At 40.9% G+C, this 19,261-nt stretch overlaps 2 protein-coding genes and 1 non-coding gene across 3 annotated transcripts in view; 2 read left to right on the top strand and 1 right to left on the bottom strand.

Moving 5' to 3' along the window:
• Positions 1-14,170, bottom strand: part of XPOT (exportin for tRNA) — a 30,032-nt gene extending 15,862 nt beyond the window's left edge. Inside the window, exons 1-10 of the mRNA XM_086748703.1 lie at positions 13,979-14,170; positions 10,240-10,374; positions 8,308-8,390; positions 7,111-7,167; positions 5,542-5,611; positions 4,096-4,314; positions 3,340-3,524; positions 2,804-2,972; positions 1,269-1,505; positions 373-411 (exon numbers count right to left, since the gene is read on the bottom strand). Of these exons, the coding sequence (XP_086604829.1) occupies positions 373-411; positions 1,269-1,505; positions 2,804-2,972; positions 3,340-3,524; positions 4,096-4,314; positions 5,542-5,611; positions 7,111-7,167; positions 8,308-8,390; positions 10,240-10,299 (1,119 nt within the window). The 5' untranslated portion in view covers positions 10,300-10,374; positions 13,979-14,170. The remainder of the gene's footprint in view (positions 1-372; positions 412-1,268; positions 1,506-2,803; positions 2,973-3,339; positions 3,525-4,095; positions 4,315-5,541; positions 5,612-7,110; positions 7,168-8,307; positions 8,391-10,239; positions 10,375-13,978) is intronic.
• A 546-nt stretch (positions 14,171-14,716) lies between these two features.
• On the top strand, positions 14,717-18,345 carry RPL18A (ribosomal protein L18a). Its single transcript, XM_086748691.1, has 5 exons — positions 14,717-14,860; positions 15,282-15,461; positions 16,049-16,178; positions 17,694-17,803; positions 18,203-18,345. The coding sequence occupies exons 1-5, from the start codon at positions 14,843-14,845 to the stop codon at positions 18,293-18,295; spliced, it is 531 nt and encodes a 176-aa protein (XP_086604817.1). The 5' UTR covers positions 14,717-14,842; the 3' UTR covers positions 18,296-18,345.
• LOC147602002 (small nucleolar RNA SNORA68) lies at positions 16,767-16,898 on the top strand. The gene has a single exon (XR_015257587.1). It is a non-coding gene; the product is annotated as a small nucleolar RNA SNORA68 (small nucleolar RNA).
• Positions 18,346-19,261: the final 916 nt, after the last annotated feature.

Below are 19,261 nucleotides of genomic sequence, written 5' to 3'. Positions count from 1 at the left end.
GGGCAGGTTTTTATAAAAACACAAAGCTTCAGGAAAAAAAAGCTTCCTCAGTTTTGATTTAAGAACATTCTATCAACTGTACAGGAGCTTACCAACATATGCTTAAGGGTTGCTTGGGAAGACCAGCTCTAAAATAGCTTTCATCTTCATACACAATTCAATACAGGTTTACTATTTAAAGAATCAGCTGTAGTTCCTTAGAAGAAGATGGAATATATTGTCCTTACTTTTTAAGTCTTCCCTTTTAATTATTGTTACACACACATTTTAAGGCAAATAAATAAAACATTATTTGTTTCAGCAAAATGAAAAATTCTGACCCAATTAATTCCTGGAAAAAAGAAGAATCTCTAGTAAAAAGAAAATACTTACCTCTACATTAGCTTTTTGTTGGTCTGAAAGTGCAGAAAGCTGCAAAATGAATTTCCAGAGTTATTTTTGTAGACTAACACTTATATTACTGTCTAATAGGAAAATATAAGTTTGCTTTATTTAACAGCCATATGATCTGCAAGCCTTCTTTCCACTTAATGCAAGACTTAACCCAATTCCTTCAGATTTCTAAACAACGCTATAAAAATAGCATGGCCACAGCCATTAAAGATACTGAATGCTAATTAGTAAAAAAAACTATTTTGCAAGTCAGCTTAGAATCATAGAATGGTTAGAGTTGGAAGGGACTTGAAAGGTCATCTAGTCCAACTCCCCTGCAAGGAGCAGGGACATCCCTGACTAGGTCAGGTTGCTCAGAGCCCCATCCAACCTGGCCTTGAAAGTTTCCAGGGATGGGGCCTCCACCACCTTTCTGGGCAACCTGTTCCAGTGCTCTACAACCCTCATTGTAAATAATTTTTTCCTAATATCTAATCTAAATCGACCTCCCTGTGTTTTAAAACCATTACCCCTTGTCCTATCACAACAGGCCCTGCTGAACAGCCCCTCCCCAGCTTTCTTGGAGGCTCCCTTTAAGTACTGGAAGGCCACTATAAGGTCTCCCTGGAGCCCCCTCTTCCCCAGGCTGAACAGCCCCAACTCTCTCAGCCTGTCCTCACAGGAGAGGTGCTTCAGCTCTCTTATCATCTTCGTGGCCCTCCTCTGGACTCGCTCCAACAGGTCCATGTCCTTCTTATGTTGGGGGCTCCAGAACTGGACGCAGTACTCCGGGTGGGAAATAGCTCGCATACAGTATGAGATGCATATAGTCCCACAAAAACCAAACTAAACCATATGTCAAGAAGTGATGTTAAATTGAAGAGAGACATACTTACTTGTTTCAAGATATGAAGGTAGTCATAACAGAAGCCAATGATATTAGATGAGATGTCGTCGTCTTCGTGAATTAGCAGTTGCAACATCAGGGCCACTTTTGCTTCAATAGCTTGCAGAGTGTCTTGAGCACTCTTCATATCACCACTTTTTATCAGTTTAGTCCAACTAGCTATTAATGCTTGCCCCATGCCATTAACCAGCTTAGAAAATCTGGCCAGAAAATCCACATCATCTTCCTGCAAGAAAAGACATCTGATGAAAAATACTAGCAGAGGTCATGTTTAAATGGCATGACCTTAGAACCATACTACCCATGTCTAGTACGTAGAAGTAAAAGCAACATTTGTCTCCTAGATGGAAAGCACAACTGCATGGTTCGTTTCCACAAGGAATGGAGAGAGAAAAATTAAAGCAATGCCAGATTTGGCTGTCCTCCATTATACAACAGTAGCTTGCTTCATCTCTTCAGATTAGTTTGTTTCTCTTTTTACTTTACAGCAAGAAGCAGGTTCAAAATAAAAGCAGAAGCACATACCTACCTACCATAAATTCTAGGCTGTATAAGAGGAAAATCTTTTTATGGGAAAACTTCAAAGAATTAACAGCTGTAGCTCACTTCAGAAATACTGATAACGAGTAACTTTCAGTACTGCCTGTAAGAGTGAGTTAATATTAAATATTTATGGCTTGCTTTAGCAGAAATACATTGATCAGAATTGAGAAATACCCCTAGACCAGTCACCCCAAACAGATGCTTTGCTCCCTGCCATAACTGTACAAAAGCAGAAGAGTAACAAGTCTTCCTCAGAGAGACTGAGGTTGGATTTTTAGAGGAATGCCTCCTGAATCAATGAATGCACATTTGCAGCATTCTAGGAGGAATACAAATTTGACAAAGACTTCAAAATGAAGAGATAACTGCCTTGCAATATAAGGACTACAGCTTCACAAGGACTGGTTCGTCTTTCTCCATGGCAGGTAGCAAACAGCTGTTCCTTAAACACCGCAACTGCCAAGGAATGTGTTTGGTTAGTAGGTATATTTTTCCAGCCTACAGATAAGAATTTCAAGCCTCATGTCTGACGATGCAGACATGCAGAACAGCTCTTTCCTCTATCTAATTATGTACAGTTGATCTAATGTCTCACTCTAAAAAAACTCCACCTTGGCTACAATACCTATTACAGAATCATTCAGAAGAGAAGATTCAAGGCAACAAAACACAGAAGCAGCATTAACAGTAAGCACAATATGCTTTAGGGGAGGAAGAAGAGTTACATAATACCTTGCTTCTAAAACGAAAAAATCATGCTAAGGACAAATGAAATTCAGTGTGTTTTAAGTGAATAAGCAATATTAACAAGCTATTAATTTAAGTATGAGAAAAGTGTAAGAAGTGTGTAGCTTTGATGCAGAAGCACAACTAATTCTCTTTAATCTGTGGACTTAGTTTTATAGTTTTCAGTTCATTTCCTTATTTAAGAACTGTTGGAAACCTACAACTCATTCCTATTGTAAAAAGCAATATACAAACCTGATCAATACTGAAGAGGCCAGCAGATTGTAATACTTGACATAAAGATTCAACCAATTTTGTTTTATCAATTGGGTCCATGCCCTTATTTACAATTTCAAACAAACAATCACAGGCTTCTTCCCGGAGAACTTCCACAGACATGTGACCTAGCAGCATATTTATAAACCTCCAAAGAAAAACAAAAGTTTATTTTTTATATGTACACAGTAGCATTTTACAGAAGCTTTATATTATTTGTGTGCATATTTACAATGCTTTCTTTTCATAAGACAGTTTTAAAGTCTATTGTACAGACTAAATCCAGCATTTTATACATGTTAAGGAGAACCCAGCTAACTGCGTAGTGTCTATTTTGGCCATTATATCAGCTTGGCTTGCAAAGTTAATCACTCTACTAAAAACCCCCCAAACTCCAAAGATTTGTATATAATTAAAATCCTTTTTCAAAGATGAGTTTTAATTCTGTTTCACAGAAATACATTCAACATGCTATCAGGGTTATTTTTTGCAAAGACTCATCAAAAACTCCTTACCTTTCATTGGCTATCAGGCTCAAATCTATCCAGGATACATAAGCTCCAACTACTTCAAGGCACTGGCATGTCAGCTCTGAGTTATTATATTGATAGTTTTGTAAGATTTGGTACCATGATTCCACCAAACTTGGAATGCACTGTTCCCTCATAGTATCTTTTAATAAGGTGTTCCTACGGGCCTCCTGTCAATATAGAAAAAGGATAAATCAGTTTTGTCCTAAATTAGTATCTTGTCAAATTAATAGCATTTTTGTATCCACTACCAGACATCACTTGTCTGAGCAAGATAAAGAACTCGAATAAGAAACCCCAAAAGAGCACTTTTTTTCCTCGCAAGAAATAAAACCAAAGTACCCTAGTTTTCGCTTTTTTCCTACCACAATGCCCAAACACTGAACAAAGGCAAAGAGGAAGTCCTCTAGATCATTAAACTGTTTTTTTAATGCTAGCATTCTTTAAAACAGGCACTAGAAGAAATTAACATTTTAAAATGAGTCAGTCTAACATTAAATCGGCTAACTCAATCCAGTAGTTTTTGTTTGCTAGCTCTTCGAGAAAAAAAATACATTAACTGAAAAGTATGAAAGCATAAAAAGCATTAAATAACATATGGCTTTTGGATTTAAACCACCTAATGTCTCTAAGGCAGAGTTGCCACAGGAAAAAAACAACATCTCTGCAAGTCTTCTGCTCTAATTAAAGTAAGAGAACTTTTTTTAAATTTAAAACAAATGTTAATGCAAAATAACTTGCCTCTGATGTATGAACAACATCTCGGTCCACCAGCTCAGCATCAACAGCCATCAGGATTCTGAGGTACATATCTACGCCTCGTGGATTAAGGTTAACTACTGATAGAATATCAAAAAAAAACTTGGGCCATTTTGTGAGATATTCAGTAACAAAAAGCAACGCAAATACTTGTGCTGCTTTGTTGCGAATAAAAGTCTTCTCGGGCTGGGGATTCAGCATCTGGTAGAAACACAAGATATTTTATTTGTATACTCTTACTAAATTAGAGAAGATTCACGTATGCTTGTTGATCTCTGTATAGTGATTAATGTACTACCTCTCTTCTTGGGTGAGATCAATAAAAAGCTTTACCTTTCCAAGGATTTTGAAGAAAATTTAGCTAAATTGTAATGAAACAAGGAAATCTTTCTCTCTGGGTGTTACAGTCCGAAGCCCTTCATTCAGTACTAAGACATTAAGTGTACTATTCAAAGACTAACAGCTAATTTGTTAGTTTGGTGAAAGTATTAAACAAGAACTTGCAGAAAATAAGTTCCAGTTCTCTTGTAGCTAGCTTGTGCCTAAATTAGATGTTAGCTTTAAGAACAATAAAGGGAGTTTCTAAATCTAAGCTCATCGGGGGCGGGGGGGGGGGGGGGGGAGAAAAAGAGAATCTATCAACTCCACTCTTTCTCCCCTCCTCCTTTTCCATAAACTCCTCCTAAATGGAACAGCTTGTGACAAAGTAAAATTACAAGCAATTTGATCCATTTCACAATGATCTATTATTTTTCAAGTTGTATTATATTCCATTTCCTACTGTTACGTTTTCTACAATCAAAGCAACTGTGTTAATTTCCAGTGCAGAAGTGTAATAACTAGATAATGGCAGGTACAGGCAAAGGCTTGTATCAGCCCACTTGATCGTTCTGCTGATTGCAAACTCTTGGATCCAACTGATACTACATGTTCAGCTACAGTAACTAATGCCACAAGAAAGAGTAACCAGCACCCTGCCATAGTATTAACAGAGGAGTGATGCTGTTCATTCATAAACATCTGCTAGTACTCTAAGTAGACAGGAGTTAGGCCAGGAGAGTCTTAAAACCAGAATAACCACTCTGCTCCAGACACTCAGGAACACTGGGAATCTGGATTTTATCTTTCTAAAGTGAGACTTTTAATACTCCTTATTTCACATACAACTGATTAAACCACAATCATTATCTGATACAGGAGTTTTATATTTAGTAACAAGTTCAAGTACAGACTTCTTTACAAGATCTGATTTCAAGAATTTCTAAATATGAACATGTTAAAAGCTTTTAACCATCAGATACTGTATATCTTCAAGACGCCATCTTTAAACTCAAAAGGACAGATTAAACATTTAGCCCACACTCAATGCCTTGTCTTAGCCTACTAATAAGCCTACTATGTAAGACTGCTGTGAAGGGACGTACTTACCTGTGCTTGCAGCCATGTTATGAGTGTTTCCCTAATTAGCTGCTGCTGAACTTCAGTAAGTTCAGAGTACCTGAAACAAAGCGTAATAAGATCAAAATACAATTGCAGCATGACAAGTGCAACATTCAGTAAGGCAAAAACTCTTTTTAATATTGCACATAATACTGCACGTTAAGGTAAATGAAATGGTCCTAGAAAATGAATTTACATAGGTATTTGCATGTTAAAATGTTGAACCAAAGACAAAAATAAGGAAAAACATTTTGTCCATATTAATGGATTACCTTTTGAGGCACTACGGCCTCCTATACTGGAGTAGGAGCTTGAAATTTTGCAGGAAGGCTGCTCTATCAGGGATAGGTCTTAAGACTGATAAAAATAACTATTTGACCATAAGCCATGGGGAGAAGGAAGAGATATCTGTATATGCTCAAACTTGTTTACTACATGTTGAAGACTGTCAATAGTGAGCACAAGGAAGACCTTCACTGATCTGACCTACAGTACATTTATTATCAGACATACGTCAAAACAAAAAAGCAAACAAGTAATTCTGCATTAAGTCATTCATATAGCCTTGGCAAAATTTGACATTATACTCAGCCCACCTCAAATACTACCCACACAACATGTTCCTTCCCAGGACCAGTTGAGCTGAGAACACTCTCCTTACACTAGAGCTAGCTATGGGTTTGGTACAGTCCTTAACAGGTATGACCGCTGAATGTGACTCCAGTGTTCCTGCCAAAAATATTCATTAAGGAGAAGAAAGTAAGGAAGAAAATAAGAAGCAAGAAAACAAGAGAAGACATACTGCAGGAAGCAGATGACAGGAGTGGAAGAAGCAGAGAGGAAGATGGACAATGAGGTAAAATTAGGTAAATAAAATCACATAAAGTGATTGCTCTGATATATAATTCTGAAAATCAGTTGCAAACCACATCTTATTCCTATCTAAAACCTGACCCACATGTTCAGCCTTATGGCAACCAGTCATGATGATATTCCAAGAGGCAGACACCTCTGCCACGATGTTCAAGTCCAGACCAAAGAAGCTCAAAATGTGAAAAAAATATAGTTCCAAGCAATAAAACTTATATTATTTCAAAGTATTTTTTCCTAAAATGATGATTCTATGAAAACACTCAGTTAAAAGACTGCTTTCTCTTAACATTTCTTCCATGGTTACTGAATGAATAGGGCTTTGTCTGAAGCCCAGGACTCTGTACTGAGCAAGACTGCTGCTTGCAGGACTCTTTTCTGTAAAAATCAATGAGAGTACAGAGTAAGGCCTGAATCCACAGAAAGGAAGGGCTAAATCTCAAGCAATCCTTGGTAATAGGGTCTGTGTTGGGCCATTAGAGTAGCTAAGTAGAGCATGCTGTTCAAAACCCAACTACTCCTCTCCCAGGAAAGGTGAAGAAGTACAAGAAAGTCCTCTGGACCAGATTAAAGCCACTTCATCAACCACACCGAGATGACAGATACCATTTTAAGTTTCTTTGCAAGCAGAACAAAAAGGGAAAATTAAACGCATGTATATGGCTGGTCTCAAGAAAGATTACTCACTTGAACTTAATTTGATGTTCCAGAACTTGAAAGCAAAAGAACTTGATGTGATCATCACTAGAAAAGAAAAGAAAATTCTGTTACTAGTGGCAATATGGTATACTTCTCTGGGAAGAAAAAAATTCCTCAAATATTACAACCAAGTTGGCAAATCAAGAATTACTGTGCACCAGAGAAAAATGTTACTGCTATTACTTCAAAGCAAAAATGACAAACACTCGAGCAGTTCCTTTGGTAACAAGGAGGAACTGTTAAAGTAACATTTATGTTTGATACTATAATCTTTTTTTTCAATAGCCACCCATTTGTTATGCTTTGATTTCAGTATTGAACATGCAAAACCACGTATTGTATCCTGCCTTTATAAAAATCTGGTATGCTTCAATAATACATCTGGAGTCCATTAGTACACTGAGTGCAAGTTGTATGTTGTGTCTTAAAGAGCAAAGCTGAAGACAAACTGAGGTATAGATTAGGAAGGGACATTCCACATGCTATAAAATCTATACAAGTTTTTTATCTTATTATCTAAAAATTGTAACAATCATAATGCATTTTGGTAGATTATAAAATGCTGTTTTCAAATCTTGTGTGGTTTTGTTAGTTACTGTATACTCCATTGGATTCAGAAGTTTTGATAAATCATTTACAAAAAAAGCACTCACTATAAAATCACTGTTGTTATTCAGGATATACATCCCTCAGTTTCCTTCCAATCTGAATTATTCTGTTATTATGTGGTGATACACCAACAATCTAGTATTTGAGATCTAAACGCACAACTTCGTGCAAAACTAGTGGTGACTACACACTCTTTGTATCTTGAAAAATGGGATGGCCTAACGCATAGAAAGGGGCAAGGAACCACTACTGAGATCGCTTCATATACAGCCTATAGTCTCACAATAGGAAATTTTCAGCACTCCTCCCTAAAGATAGCACTAGAACTAATTCTTTTTCCCTGGATTTCATCAAGCAGCAGTTTTTAGGCTACTAAACGAATATGGAATTTTATTTATAGGTTTGTCTTCCTTGAAAGGCATTATACAGAAGTCACTGATCAACTATGATACTAAAAATAGTATGAAGACCATATTAACTTTCAGCAATTTACACTTCGCCTATTATGCTACAGAGCTAAAGCCAGACCCAAACATATTACTAATAAAAATAAGCAATGATTCTTATCTACATTACCTGTATATACTCTGAGCCAATGCTTCCGCGCAGACTTGCCAAGCATCCTGAGATATCTTCAGCTGCTCAAAGTAGGCTAGTGCCTGAAAACATCCAAGCAAGTTTCATTTTAAAAAAGAACAAACAAATCACACAGCAAGACATCTCATTCACACGTAGACTGGCATTTTAACAGCTCTCCTTCAAAAAAACCAAAACTATTCAGGTACATCCAAGTATTTATATGAGTCCCTAATTACTGTAATGTAAGAGTGTTTTTTCAAATGCTGGTATCACAGGTACCCATTTCCACTTTACATTCAATACAAAGATTTTTGTTACTGGAATATAAAAGTTACAGAATCAGAAATGTTGAGGTTAGAAGGGACCTCTAGAGACAGAGTCAACTACAGGAAGTTGCTCAGGGCCTTTTCATTTGGGTGGAAGTTCATATCCAAGTTAAAATTCCTTCCACAAATTCTAAAGAGAAAGTGATTTAAATTTTCCACCAAAAACAACTCACTATTTTTGTTGCACTACTTTGGCTCTATTCTACACCTCAAACTCAAGAAACATTAAAACATCTATCACCTGACAACTGTCAGTTTATGAATTTATTACAGAGAGTGGAAGAAACTTCTACCAAATTTTAGATAATCAAGTTGCTTATCAGAACTTTGAAATAACTTCCGACAACAGTTAACTTGATCTAATTGCTTTAAGATTTAATGTGGCCTGTTATACAAAACAATAAAGTAACTTTTGAAACAGAGATTAGATTACCAACATTATTTCCATTCTATGAATGCATGTAATTCAAGAGGATTTTTTGGCTGTTTGGAGTTTGGTTTGGTTTTTTTTGTGTGGTTTTTTTTTTTCATTAGTTCAGAATTGTTTCCATTCACCAAAGTAATTATTCAGTAAGCTGAAATAACTTCTTAAAATAAGAATTCACTTTGTCGTAATTTTCTTATAGTGAACAGTTTTACCAGAAATTGACATTTTATATGTTACATCTTACATGATTAGTGAAAAGGTAAGTCACCTTTTACTACAAAAAATTTCAAAATTAGGCAGACTGCATAGTTAAAAGGTCAATAAATCTATAAGCTTCAAGTTTTACAGTGATGTTCTATTAACAGAACCCTGAAGATTACCTATATATATATATATATCTATCTATTCAAAAAGGACAAATACCCAGAATCAACATATTTAAGAGGCTGTTTAGCAATATTAGGCTGCATCAAACTACATTTTAAACTTTGTTATACATGCCAGGGTTTGTTTTATGAACACAAAATTCTATTTAAATTTATTCTATTTCTATTAAAATTCTAATTTCTGAAAGATTGCACTGGAGGTTATCTTGTAGACAGATGAATCAACTTGATAATCAATCAGTAAGCAGAAATAATTACTCATTAAACAGCTACATAAATTGTAATGCCTTTTCATAGGAACATCTCTCTTATGAAGTAACTGTTACCCACGTACCACGATTACTTTTTTAACCTACTCTACGCTAATACAAACTTCACTACAGTTAAAAAACCACATTTAATTAAAAGACACTACAGGTAGGCGATGCATTCAAAGAAATAAAAAACATCTAGAAATTAAAAGGGCAATTGCAAGCAACTAATTATTTTCAGTGGCTGCTTTTCATTCTATGGGAACCTACGTAAGGAGCTGAGCAACAAATACAAAGAATTAAAAGGGCTGAAAAAGTCAGAGCCCAGAAAAACAAATTCTATGCACATTAAGCGTAATTTCACAGAACTGGTAACACACAACCTTCAGATTACATGCTTGCAAAGTGACTTTGTTTTGTGCTTGCCACTACAAATCCCATGTATTGGTTAACAACACCACCCCCCCAAGAAAATATGAGACTTTTGCACTGAAACAGCACCCCCAATTATTAGTGACATAAGCAAGTTAATTACATACTCTTTGTCTGAAGTCTGCATCAGCATTTGGGTTTAGCCCTAAAAGGGCTTGTTCATCCATCTCTATTTGCTATACTCTTTGTTTCCTACTCCTAACTGCTTTGCCCACTTCTTCTAGAGGGGAAACTACGATCATCTGCAAATAGAGAAAGAGAAACTTTATTTGCTCAGCAGAAAAACAAAAATTAAAACAGGACAGCAACAATCACGGAAATTTGCCCACAAACCTCAAACACATTGTATGTACTCCACTAAAACATTAATGTGCACCCTTTTGGTACAGGTACCAAACTTTAATATATCAGTCCTTTAATCAACTTTTAACTGTACTACTGAAGTTCTTACTGAATAGGGAAAATATGAAGTGTCCATATTTCAGTTCTCTTGAAAAGTGCTAATATCTTAGCTAACATAGAAATGTCATGATGTGTACTGGTCAACTGAAGTGCTTGAACTCAAATTTCAAGCATGCAGAGAAGGTTTCAGAAAGATATGACATAAGCATAAATCTTCTATTTAAATGATAGACTGATGTATTTTTTCCCACCACAAACTTCACAACTGCAACAACAAAAAAAATCTACTTATCTCTAATATTGTTAAGACGCTTCATAAACCCATTTATAAAGTATTTCCCCTAGAGAGGCAAAGCCATTAGGAGGTCTTTTTTCTAAAGCAAGCATACATAAGTGTCTTAGAAATTAACCACAAAATACATCATACTGAGTTGTTAACAAAGTTTTCCGTTCCAACTAATGGATGCTGATTTACTAGCAATTATTTTTATTTAGAAAATTCAGTGTAAAATTAAAAAGCAAGCTAGATAAATGCTCTAAAGATAACATGCATCTACAGGCTGTTCTGCAATGCTTTGGTAAAACACAGTGGACTGAAGAAAAAAAAAAAATCTTTGACATACACTAAGATGGCTGTTAAACAGCAAGAAGGGACAAAAATCCATCTACTCTTCAAAGTCCTCCCCTCCCCATGGCAACATAGTTAATTGGGCCTGAAATAAGGCCTTGTTACATAAGTATGTAGGAGGTAGGGGAAAGGAAGACAGACAAGAGGAAGAGACGAAATACAAAGGAGCTGCGGTTTGAAGCTGCCTACGTGCCTATAGGTAGAACTTCCGATTTCTTAGTATTGCGTGTCTTGTGCACGCTCTACTGTTCGCCCTCCCCCACTGGAAGAAAGGTGGCACAGTGACAACTGACAGTAAGCACGCCTGAAAAGAAGAGCCCAAAAATTGAACACGGTAACAGACAGACATTTCTATAAAACTCATTACAGAATGCACTATAACAAAATGCACGATGAAAGGCAATTTAGTAAGTAAAATTGAGTTCGTACCAAAAAAAATTGCAGGTTGCAGCAGTATAGAAACCAGAAAATCTGGAACAAAGCAGTGACTCGTGGCAAAACAAGCTTCACACGCTGCCTTACGACACAGAGCAATCCCGCTCAGGGTCAAAACCTTTAGGGATTAAAGTCGCTCTGCTGAGTCTTCTCCCTCTACATCCCCAGCTTGTTTTCCCCATAATCAACATCCAAACCAACCAGACTAAAATAAAGCTAAAATGCTGTGGGGAATTTTTATTTTTTTTACACAGCATCTTTCGAGTAGGGTCCGGTTTAGAGTTATACAAGTAAAACTATTTAATATACAGAAGCATATTTTTGGCATGTTTTCCTGCTGACATCACTACATTCTTTGCCCAAAAGGTAGTAATCTCCTACATATGGGTAACAAGTTTTGGTGTTAAAAATAACCTGGCTCAAGCATATATTCTTGTCACTTGTTCAGCTAAAAGCAATGCCAACCAGTTCTACTAATTTTGTATATGCTATATGAACATATTTAAAATGTAACCTTCTACCATATATCCTTTTCTAAGAGTTTCAGCTTGACTAGCCAATGCTAGAAGACAATTAATGAATTAGACTATTTGAATGAGCCTTTTGAGAAAGCTAACAAAATAGCTTCTCACGCTATACAGTTTTAGTTAAGCAGGTAGCTTTTCCACCACAAATCTATTTCACCGGCCCGTTACATTTCAAAAGCAAAACTGAACTGCAATTTAACAGTTCTTACAGTTTGCAAAATCCATTGCAAGATATACTCAGCTATAACATCAAGTATGCCATTAAAGCAAGTTTATTTATAAAAAATAATTAATAACATCAATAGTTAATATGCAGCTGTGTAGAAAGTATTTTCTTATTTATGTAGAGGTGCTTTTTTTTTGTTAAGCAGTACACTGGTGGGTGTAGCAGTTTGTTAAGCAGTACACTGGGTGGCAAACTGATCTTACTATAATTAAGAGGGTGCAGTTCCTTAACAGTGAAGTCATACAGGTATGCATATCTCTCATCAGGATAGTGTATTCTCTTTCATGGATTAAATACTTATAAACGCATTCGATAGTAGAGACTGCTTTCAGGCAGGAAAAAAAATATAGTCACACTTCAAGCAGGGAAAATGGCCCTGTTTAACAATACCAACATGGTCAAAGGTGCGTAACTTGGTCCAGATATACTGTAGCAATGAAAGCATTCAAAGCATTTTAACTACAGATGCTAACTACGGGAACAATTAGTAATTGAAGAACACTGCATTTACAGGACTCATTTTGGGTATTTGCAAGATTGGGATAGCAGACAGGGAGCCAGCGATCTGCTTCATTTTAATTCCCTCAAGTTTTCTCTCTAATAAAGCAAAGGCAGTAAAAGATTTCACGTTGTTTTTCGATCTCCGTTTTGCTTGCCGCAAGTATCGAGTCTATTTACAGACTCTGCGGATCTAGAGCCTTTACACTGACCTAACATATGGTTAAAATGAACAGCTACGTGATCACAGCTACTTCGAGAACTTTTCAACCGGACTAGAAAGTTGTTCTTTTGGGAAATTACCTACTCGGTCTTCACTTCAGGCACATTCTTACCGGTCAGGAATTCCCTGGGAGCAGTAAGGCCTTCCGCCCCCCCTCCACCCCACCCCAGACGCGGTGGAAGGGCCCAGCCTCCCCTCTCCCCGGACAGCCACCACCGCTGCGCGCCTGGCAGCTCTGCTGAGGCGGGCGACGGGGCATCCGCACCCCGCCGCCCCCGGCAGCTGCGGCGAAGACGCCCCGGGCTGCAGGCTTAACCCCTTCGGTCCCTCCTCGGGGCCGCTGCGGAGTGACAAAGCGCTCCTTCCTGCGGGGAACCACCGCACCGAGCCACGCCGAGAGGCAGCGGAACATGGAGGTGCGGGGGCGGTCCCTCCCCTCACGCTGCAGCCCAACAGCTTACGGTTACTTCCTTTCCCCCACCGAAGCCATAACAGAGGACGGCCACCGAGGCAGCCCCTGCAGCACGCGAACACGAGGGGACGGCGAGCCACGGCGTACGTTGTAAGAGGGAAAACTCCGATGTTTTTCGTGGCCGCACGTACGCGGCTCCAGCCCTCACCGCCTCAGGGAGGACCGGCCCGGCGAGGACCAGCCGCCCGCGGCACCCCCCGTTCCCTCAGCAGCGAGGCCGGGCGGGGAGGCTGCGGTGTCTCCCCCCGCGCCCCTTCCCCAGAGCCTCACCGCTGCGGAGGAAGCGGCGCCAGGCTGACTGGAACCGGTCGCTGAGGCGCCGCGGCCCCCGCCAACGGCCGGGGAGGCCCAGCCCCCAACCCCTCCCGCCACCACTGGGCTGAGTCACCCCGCGCCGCGTGTCGTGTCCCGTGTCCTGTCCCCCCCCGCCGTTACCTTCCCGGTCACTCCTCCATCGCGGCGGCGCTGCCGGCTCCCACCCCCACAGCTCCGCGGCCGCCACGAGCATAGGGAGCAGACCGGGCCAGGCCGCGCCGCCTCGGCTGCCAGTGGCAGGAGAAGGAGGAGGAGGACGCCCAGGGGAGGCGGAGCGGCCTCCGGGAAGGAAAGCTAACGCTACCCCCGCCCCTCCGGCCGCCCTACCCGCAGGACTACGGCTCCCAGCGTGCTGCGCGCCGGCCTCGCCCGCCGCACTCACCTCCTCTCTGCGTCGAGGCGGCTGGCCGTGGGGCACGCCGGGACACGTGCCACCTCCCCAGCCCCGCGGCACCCTGGGAGCCGCAGTCCCGCCCCCGGCCGCGACTGGGCGTGGCCTCTCGGGTCCCGCCGGCCCACCGCGCCGGGCCGGGTTCCCGCCGCTGCCGTTCCTCGCTACATCAGCACCCCCTGGCACCGTAAAACGAATTGTACTCATGTAATAAACCCAGACTGGCCCGTTTCGCCCCTAAACTCCCACCAGGGACCCGGAAATCGCGCTTCGGCCGTAGCTGTGAGGCGAGGGGCAAGAGGGGTCGTGCTCGGTAACAGAATCGCTACAGCAGCGTTGCTGTCACACGATCTTTCAGGGAAAAGAACATTCACGTCGCAGGGCTGTGCCACTGACTGCGCAGCACCCACCGCCCCGGAACCCAGCGCCGGCCGCCGCGGGCGGAGACTGACGGCTCCTTCCTCCAATCGCGCTCTCCTCCTAACCAATGGGCGGAGAGGACGGCCGGGGGCGGGGCTGCCGGCGGATGGGTGACGGGTGGCGGCGGCGCACGCGGCCTTTCCTTTTCTGCGGGCCGCGGAGGAGGTAGCGCCATGAAGGCGTCGGGCACCGTGAGTGAAGGCCGGGGCGCGAAGGGGCACGACCGGGAGCGGGACTGAAACTGAGGCCGAAGCAGCGGTTGGGAGGGCGGCGGCGTGGGCTTGCGGCTCTCGAGAGCGGCCTCCGCGAGCCCGAGCGGCCCTGCCTGGCCCTTCAGGGAGACGAGAGGCCAACATGGCGGCGGCGCTCCGCAAGACGCGTGAGGAGGCCGCGCCGCCCCTGGGCGAAGGGCCGTGATCGGCGGCCGGCGCTGCTGGCCCCGCGGGGTGAGCCGCTGGCCTCTCTCTTCCGCTGGGTTGGCCTGATCTCTCCGCAGTGTTAGTACGCGGAGCCTTCCACAGGGTCGGCCCGTGGCGGGGCGGTCTCAGGCTGGTGTGGGGGTGGCTCCGCGGCCGCGGAGGGACTCACGGCTTGTCTTTCGTGTCCTTCCAGCTGCGGGAGTACAAGGTGGTCGGGCGATGCCTGCCCACGCCGAAATGCACGACCCCTCCTCTCTACCGCATGCGGATCTTCGCTCCGAACCATGTTGTCGCCAAGTCCCGGTTCTGGTACTTCGTTTCTCAGCTGAAGAAGATGAAGAAGTCTTCTGGAGAGATTGTGTACTGTGGCCAGGTGTGGGGTTAAAAACCTAAAAAAGTGGGAGACTTGTAAGGAATTTCAGCTGGTATATATGGAAGGAATTTATATGAAGTACTGTTATTGGGGGTTGAGATTGAAATTAATTTAGCCTTCAGTTGCTGTGATGCTAAGCAATAAATTAATTTTTTCAAAGTGCCAGTATACGTCCAGTAAACTAAAAAGAAATTTGTTTGACAGCACCACTAGTCAGTGGTGCTGTCTGGTTCTTATGCTTGTTTCATTGTGTAGTATATCTTTTAAGAATCATCTGGACATTCATAATCCTTGAAAAGTAGATATTTGTATGCTTGCATTCCTCCACCTTGGTGCTTAAAGGATCTTTAGAGCTGAAATCTTGTGTGTATTTTTCTTTACACGCTGAATTGCTAAAACTCTTAACTCTGAATTACCAAGACTTGAGCATAGCTATGTTGATATGTGGGGAAAGAGAGCAAATAGTTGTTTTTGACAGTAAAACTTAAAACAGTGGTTTCATTAGAGCTCTAAAATATTTATTCTAAATTTGTGAAATGCTGATGATGTGCTCTCTTAACTGCTTTTGTGCTCTTGTGTAATTCCAGGTGTATGAGAAGTCCCCTCTGCGGGTAAAAAATTTTGGTATTTGGTTGCGCTATGATTCTCGTAGCGGAACTCACAACATGTACAGGGAGTACAGAGATCTGACCACGGCTGGTGCTGTCACTCAGTGCTGTAAGTACATGTAACTGTTTGAGGTATAAAATGGTAGGACCAGTATGTAAGCACAAGACTAAATCTTAAACTGGGCATAAAGCATGCTGCCTTGATCTGTGATAAGGTAACTGAAACAGTGGGAAAATAAAGTGAGGAGTTCTCGGAGGAGTCCATAGATGTTTATATATGATGTATGTGGTATCTTAACTCGTTAACTGAAAATATTCCCACTTCATCTTGGTGTGACTTTCTATAGTTCTAGTAATGAGTTTTGCTATACATAGACTAAGAATTTACTGACCTTTTAGGTGCTGTATGTGTTTCTTCCACTGTATTTCTTGTTTTAAGATGATTGAGTATATCTTCTCAAGTCTTGTGGAGAGAATATTTCAGGTATCATGTGGAACACACTAGCATCTGTACTTTGGAAAGCAAGTAAAAAAAAAAAAAATAAATCTGTGTTGCTCCAAGATCTCATTGCCTTGGTTCAGGGAGAATTAAAGGTTGTCTTGATGTCAGTCTGTTACGTGAAGCACTTGAGGGATGGACCATTTGTATAGCTGATGCTGTTGATACTTGAATCCAGAAGTGTTATAAACACTACAGAATGCACATAAAAACCCAAAGAATATTGTTCTTAATAATGATATTCTTGTCATGTGTGCAAATACTAAATGTATCTTGTCGCCTTTCAAAAGCTGGAGTGCTGTTGAAAGTGAAATTTAAGGTTCTACATTAATTTACAATAATTCCTGTTAAGTAACATACTGAAGGACTGCTTAAGAGACCTGAGAACTTGATTTGTCATGATATGATGACTTTGATACTTTTATATTTAGGAATATGTTTGGCAGGTAAGTTTTTAATAGGTGTGTTAAGTCTTGATGGGAGGCCCTGTAAGCGCAATGGTATTTCAACAGGCATATCTCGTGGAACCTGGCTGTGGACATCATGATTTGAAGGCAATGATTTCCACTGCCGCAGGGAGGAATTTTTAGGTAGCCCCTGTACAGATAGTTTCCTCCTGTTCTGAAAGCCTGATTATGTGGGCTAAATATCAATTCATGTTTCTCTCACTTGTCAATTTTAAGAAAAGTAAAGATAGCCTCAGATCCTACCTTTACTTGTACCTTCCTTTTGGAAGGGAAAAGTTATTGGAGTTTGCATGTCTTTCCAGTAATCCTATTTCAGTATTGGTTCTGAATCACAGGTTTTTTTTATGCAAAAAATGAAATAGTCCCACATAGATTACTTCTGTACATGTGTACCTTCTTGAAATCAGGCGAGAAGAATAAGATGGCGCTTTCTTGGAGGACTTCAGTTATGAGTTCCAGGAAGAATTTGCTACTGCATGTTGGTTCTGTGATATTTCTGCCATCGCCTTAGATACTAAAACCAGTGTGATTAAGTAGAGTTGATCAGAAACTTTAAAAGTTGTAGAAGGTACTGTAAACATTTCCTGAAAAGATGGTAGTGAGATTTTTGAACTGAAAAGGTCTTCAGATTTATTTTGAATGAGTTCTCTTGTTCCAGACCGCGATATGGGAGCCCGTCATCGTGCCCGTGCTCACTCTATCCAGATCATGAAAGTTGAGGAAATTGCTGCTAGCAAGTGCCGTAGACCAGCAGTCAAGCAGTTCCATGTAAGTGAAGTAACGTTGCAGTGGCTGGTGGGTCCCAGTCTAACGTCAGGCTGGAAGAGAGCATCTCTTGTCCGCTTTGAAGGCGGAAATAGGGAGCCAAACTTGCATGTGTAGGTTTACAAAAATGTTAGTTCAAGACTTTAAATGCTAGAGTGGTTTGAAAGAAACTCAAACTAAAACACATATGTATTATGTTGTAGAAAACTTGCCCTTAACAGGCATTTTCTTCAAAAAAGTTGCAAAACCAAGGCATCTGTTGGCTCCTATGAAGTGTGTCTAATCTGTGGATGCATAACTCCTCTGTACGTGAAGTTAGCAGTTGAATATAGCTTAGTTATTTATTGCAAACTATTTTCTGTTCATCTAATCTCAACTAACATGGAAACATTTTTCTTGCAGGATTCTAAAATCAAGTTCCCTCTGCCACACAGAGTTCTGCGCCGCCAGCACAAACCGCGTTTCACCACCAAGAGACCAAATACTTTCTTTTAAATACGAAAACGTGCTATCAACTCTGTGTTGTAATAAAGGTCTTATTTGAACCTTTGAGTCCCAGTTGTCTCTTGGAAACAGTGTCCTGGATATCCAGGAGTCCCCCTTCCTACTCTTTATTTTCTGTAAGCTCTTGGCAGTGTACTGTTTACAGCTGTGATTGCCTTGAAACGGAATGTTTCAGGTGCTGACTTAAATTACCAAAATATCCCATTAATAAACCAAAATTTTAGTGAACAGCTTTCCAGGTCAGAGTAAGTCTGTGTGGGGGAGCTACATTCATGTTGTCCTGTAGGCACGCTCGGTAAATATAGTTGAATTCAGGAAGAAGGTAGTATTTTGTGCATGCGGAACTCAAAACTTCTAAGAATAAAGAGCTCATAACTTCAGTGAAGCTGCTTCAAGTTTTAAGGATTTAAAGCCAAAACTTCAGTTTCAACCTGAACCTTTTCAAGGATGTTGCACGCCATTCTGAATTAACTGATGTACGCGTGCGGGTGCCTGCACCTAGAAATGACAAGTGGCGAAGGGCTTGGCAGACTGATGTTGGGCCACTTGTTCGGATGACAATTTTTATATCCAAACCCAATCCTTAGGCTACCCTGTTTACAATATCATGCCACCATAAAAGCCTCTGTTGCAGACATAGATTAAGGTTAATTTAAAAGGCTGCTTCATGCCCAAAGTGATTTTTTTTTTTTTGCATCTGGTGGCTATTTTAAATTACAGTGAGTTTTGAGTGTTTCCTGGACAGGAGATAGGCAGCTCATTGAATGAGTACACCGGCCTTGCTCAGAGTTTGATGCTGTATTTTGTCTAGGTGTCAGCTCTAAAACAAATGCAGGTGTGAGTACAATGCGGGGAAATACTGTCTGGAGAGAAAACGGTGTGTTTGGGGGTAGCTGGAGAGCTGCCACTCAAGCAGGAGAAGATCTGCCTGCCCCTTTCAGGTGAGGGCCTTGTTCA

Source organism: Chlamydotis macqueenii, chromosome 1, assembly GCF_036417535.1.
Source record: "Chlamydotis macqueenii isolate bChlMac1 chromosome 1, bChlMac1.mat, whole genome shotgun sequence".
NCBI classification, from domain to species: Eukaryota; Metazoa; Chordata; class Aves; order Otidiformes; family Otididae; genus Chlamydotis; species Chlamydotis macqueenii.
Note: the sequence above shows the minus strand (reverse complement) of the source record. Positions and strands in the feature narration are given on the sequence as shown.

Coding starts and splice junctions, on each gene's coding strand:
- RPL18A (XM_086748691.1), top strand. Junction 16,179..17,693: donor TGGTGCTGTCACTCAGTGCT/GTAAGTACATGT, acceptor CTCTTGTTCCAG/ACCGCGATATGGGAGCCCGT. Junction 17,804..18,202: donor CAGCAGTCAAGCAGTTCCAT/GTAAGTGAAGTA, acceptor TTTTTCTTGCAG/GATTCTAAAATCAAGTTCCC.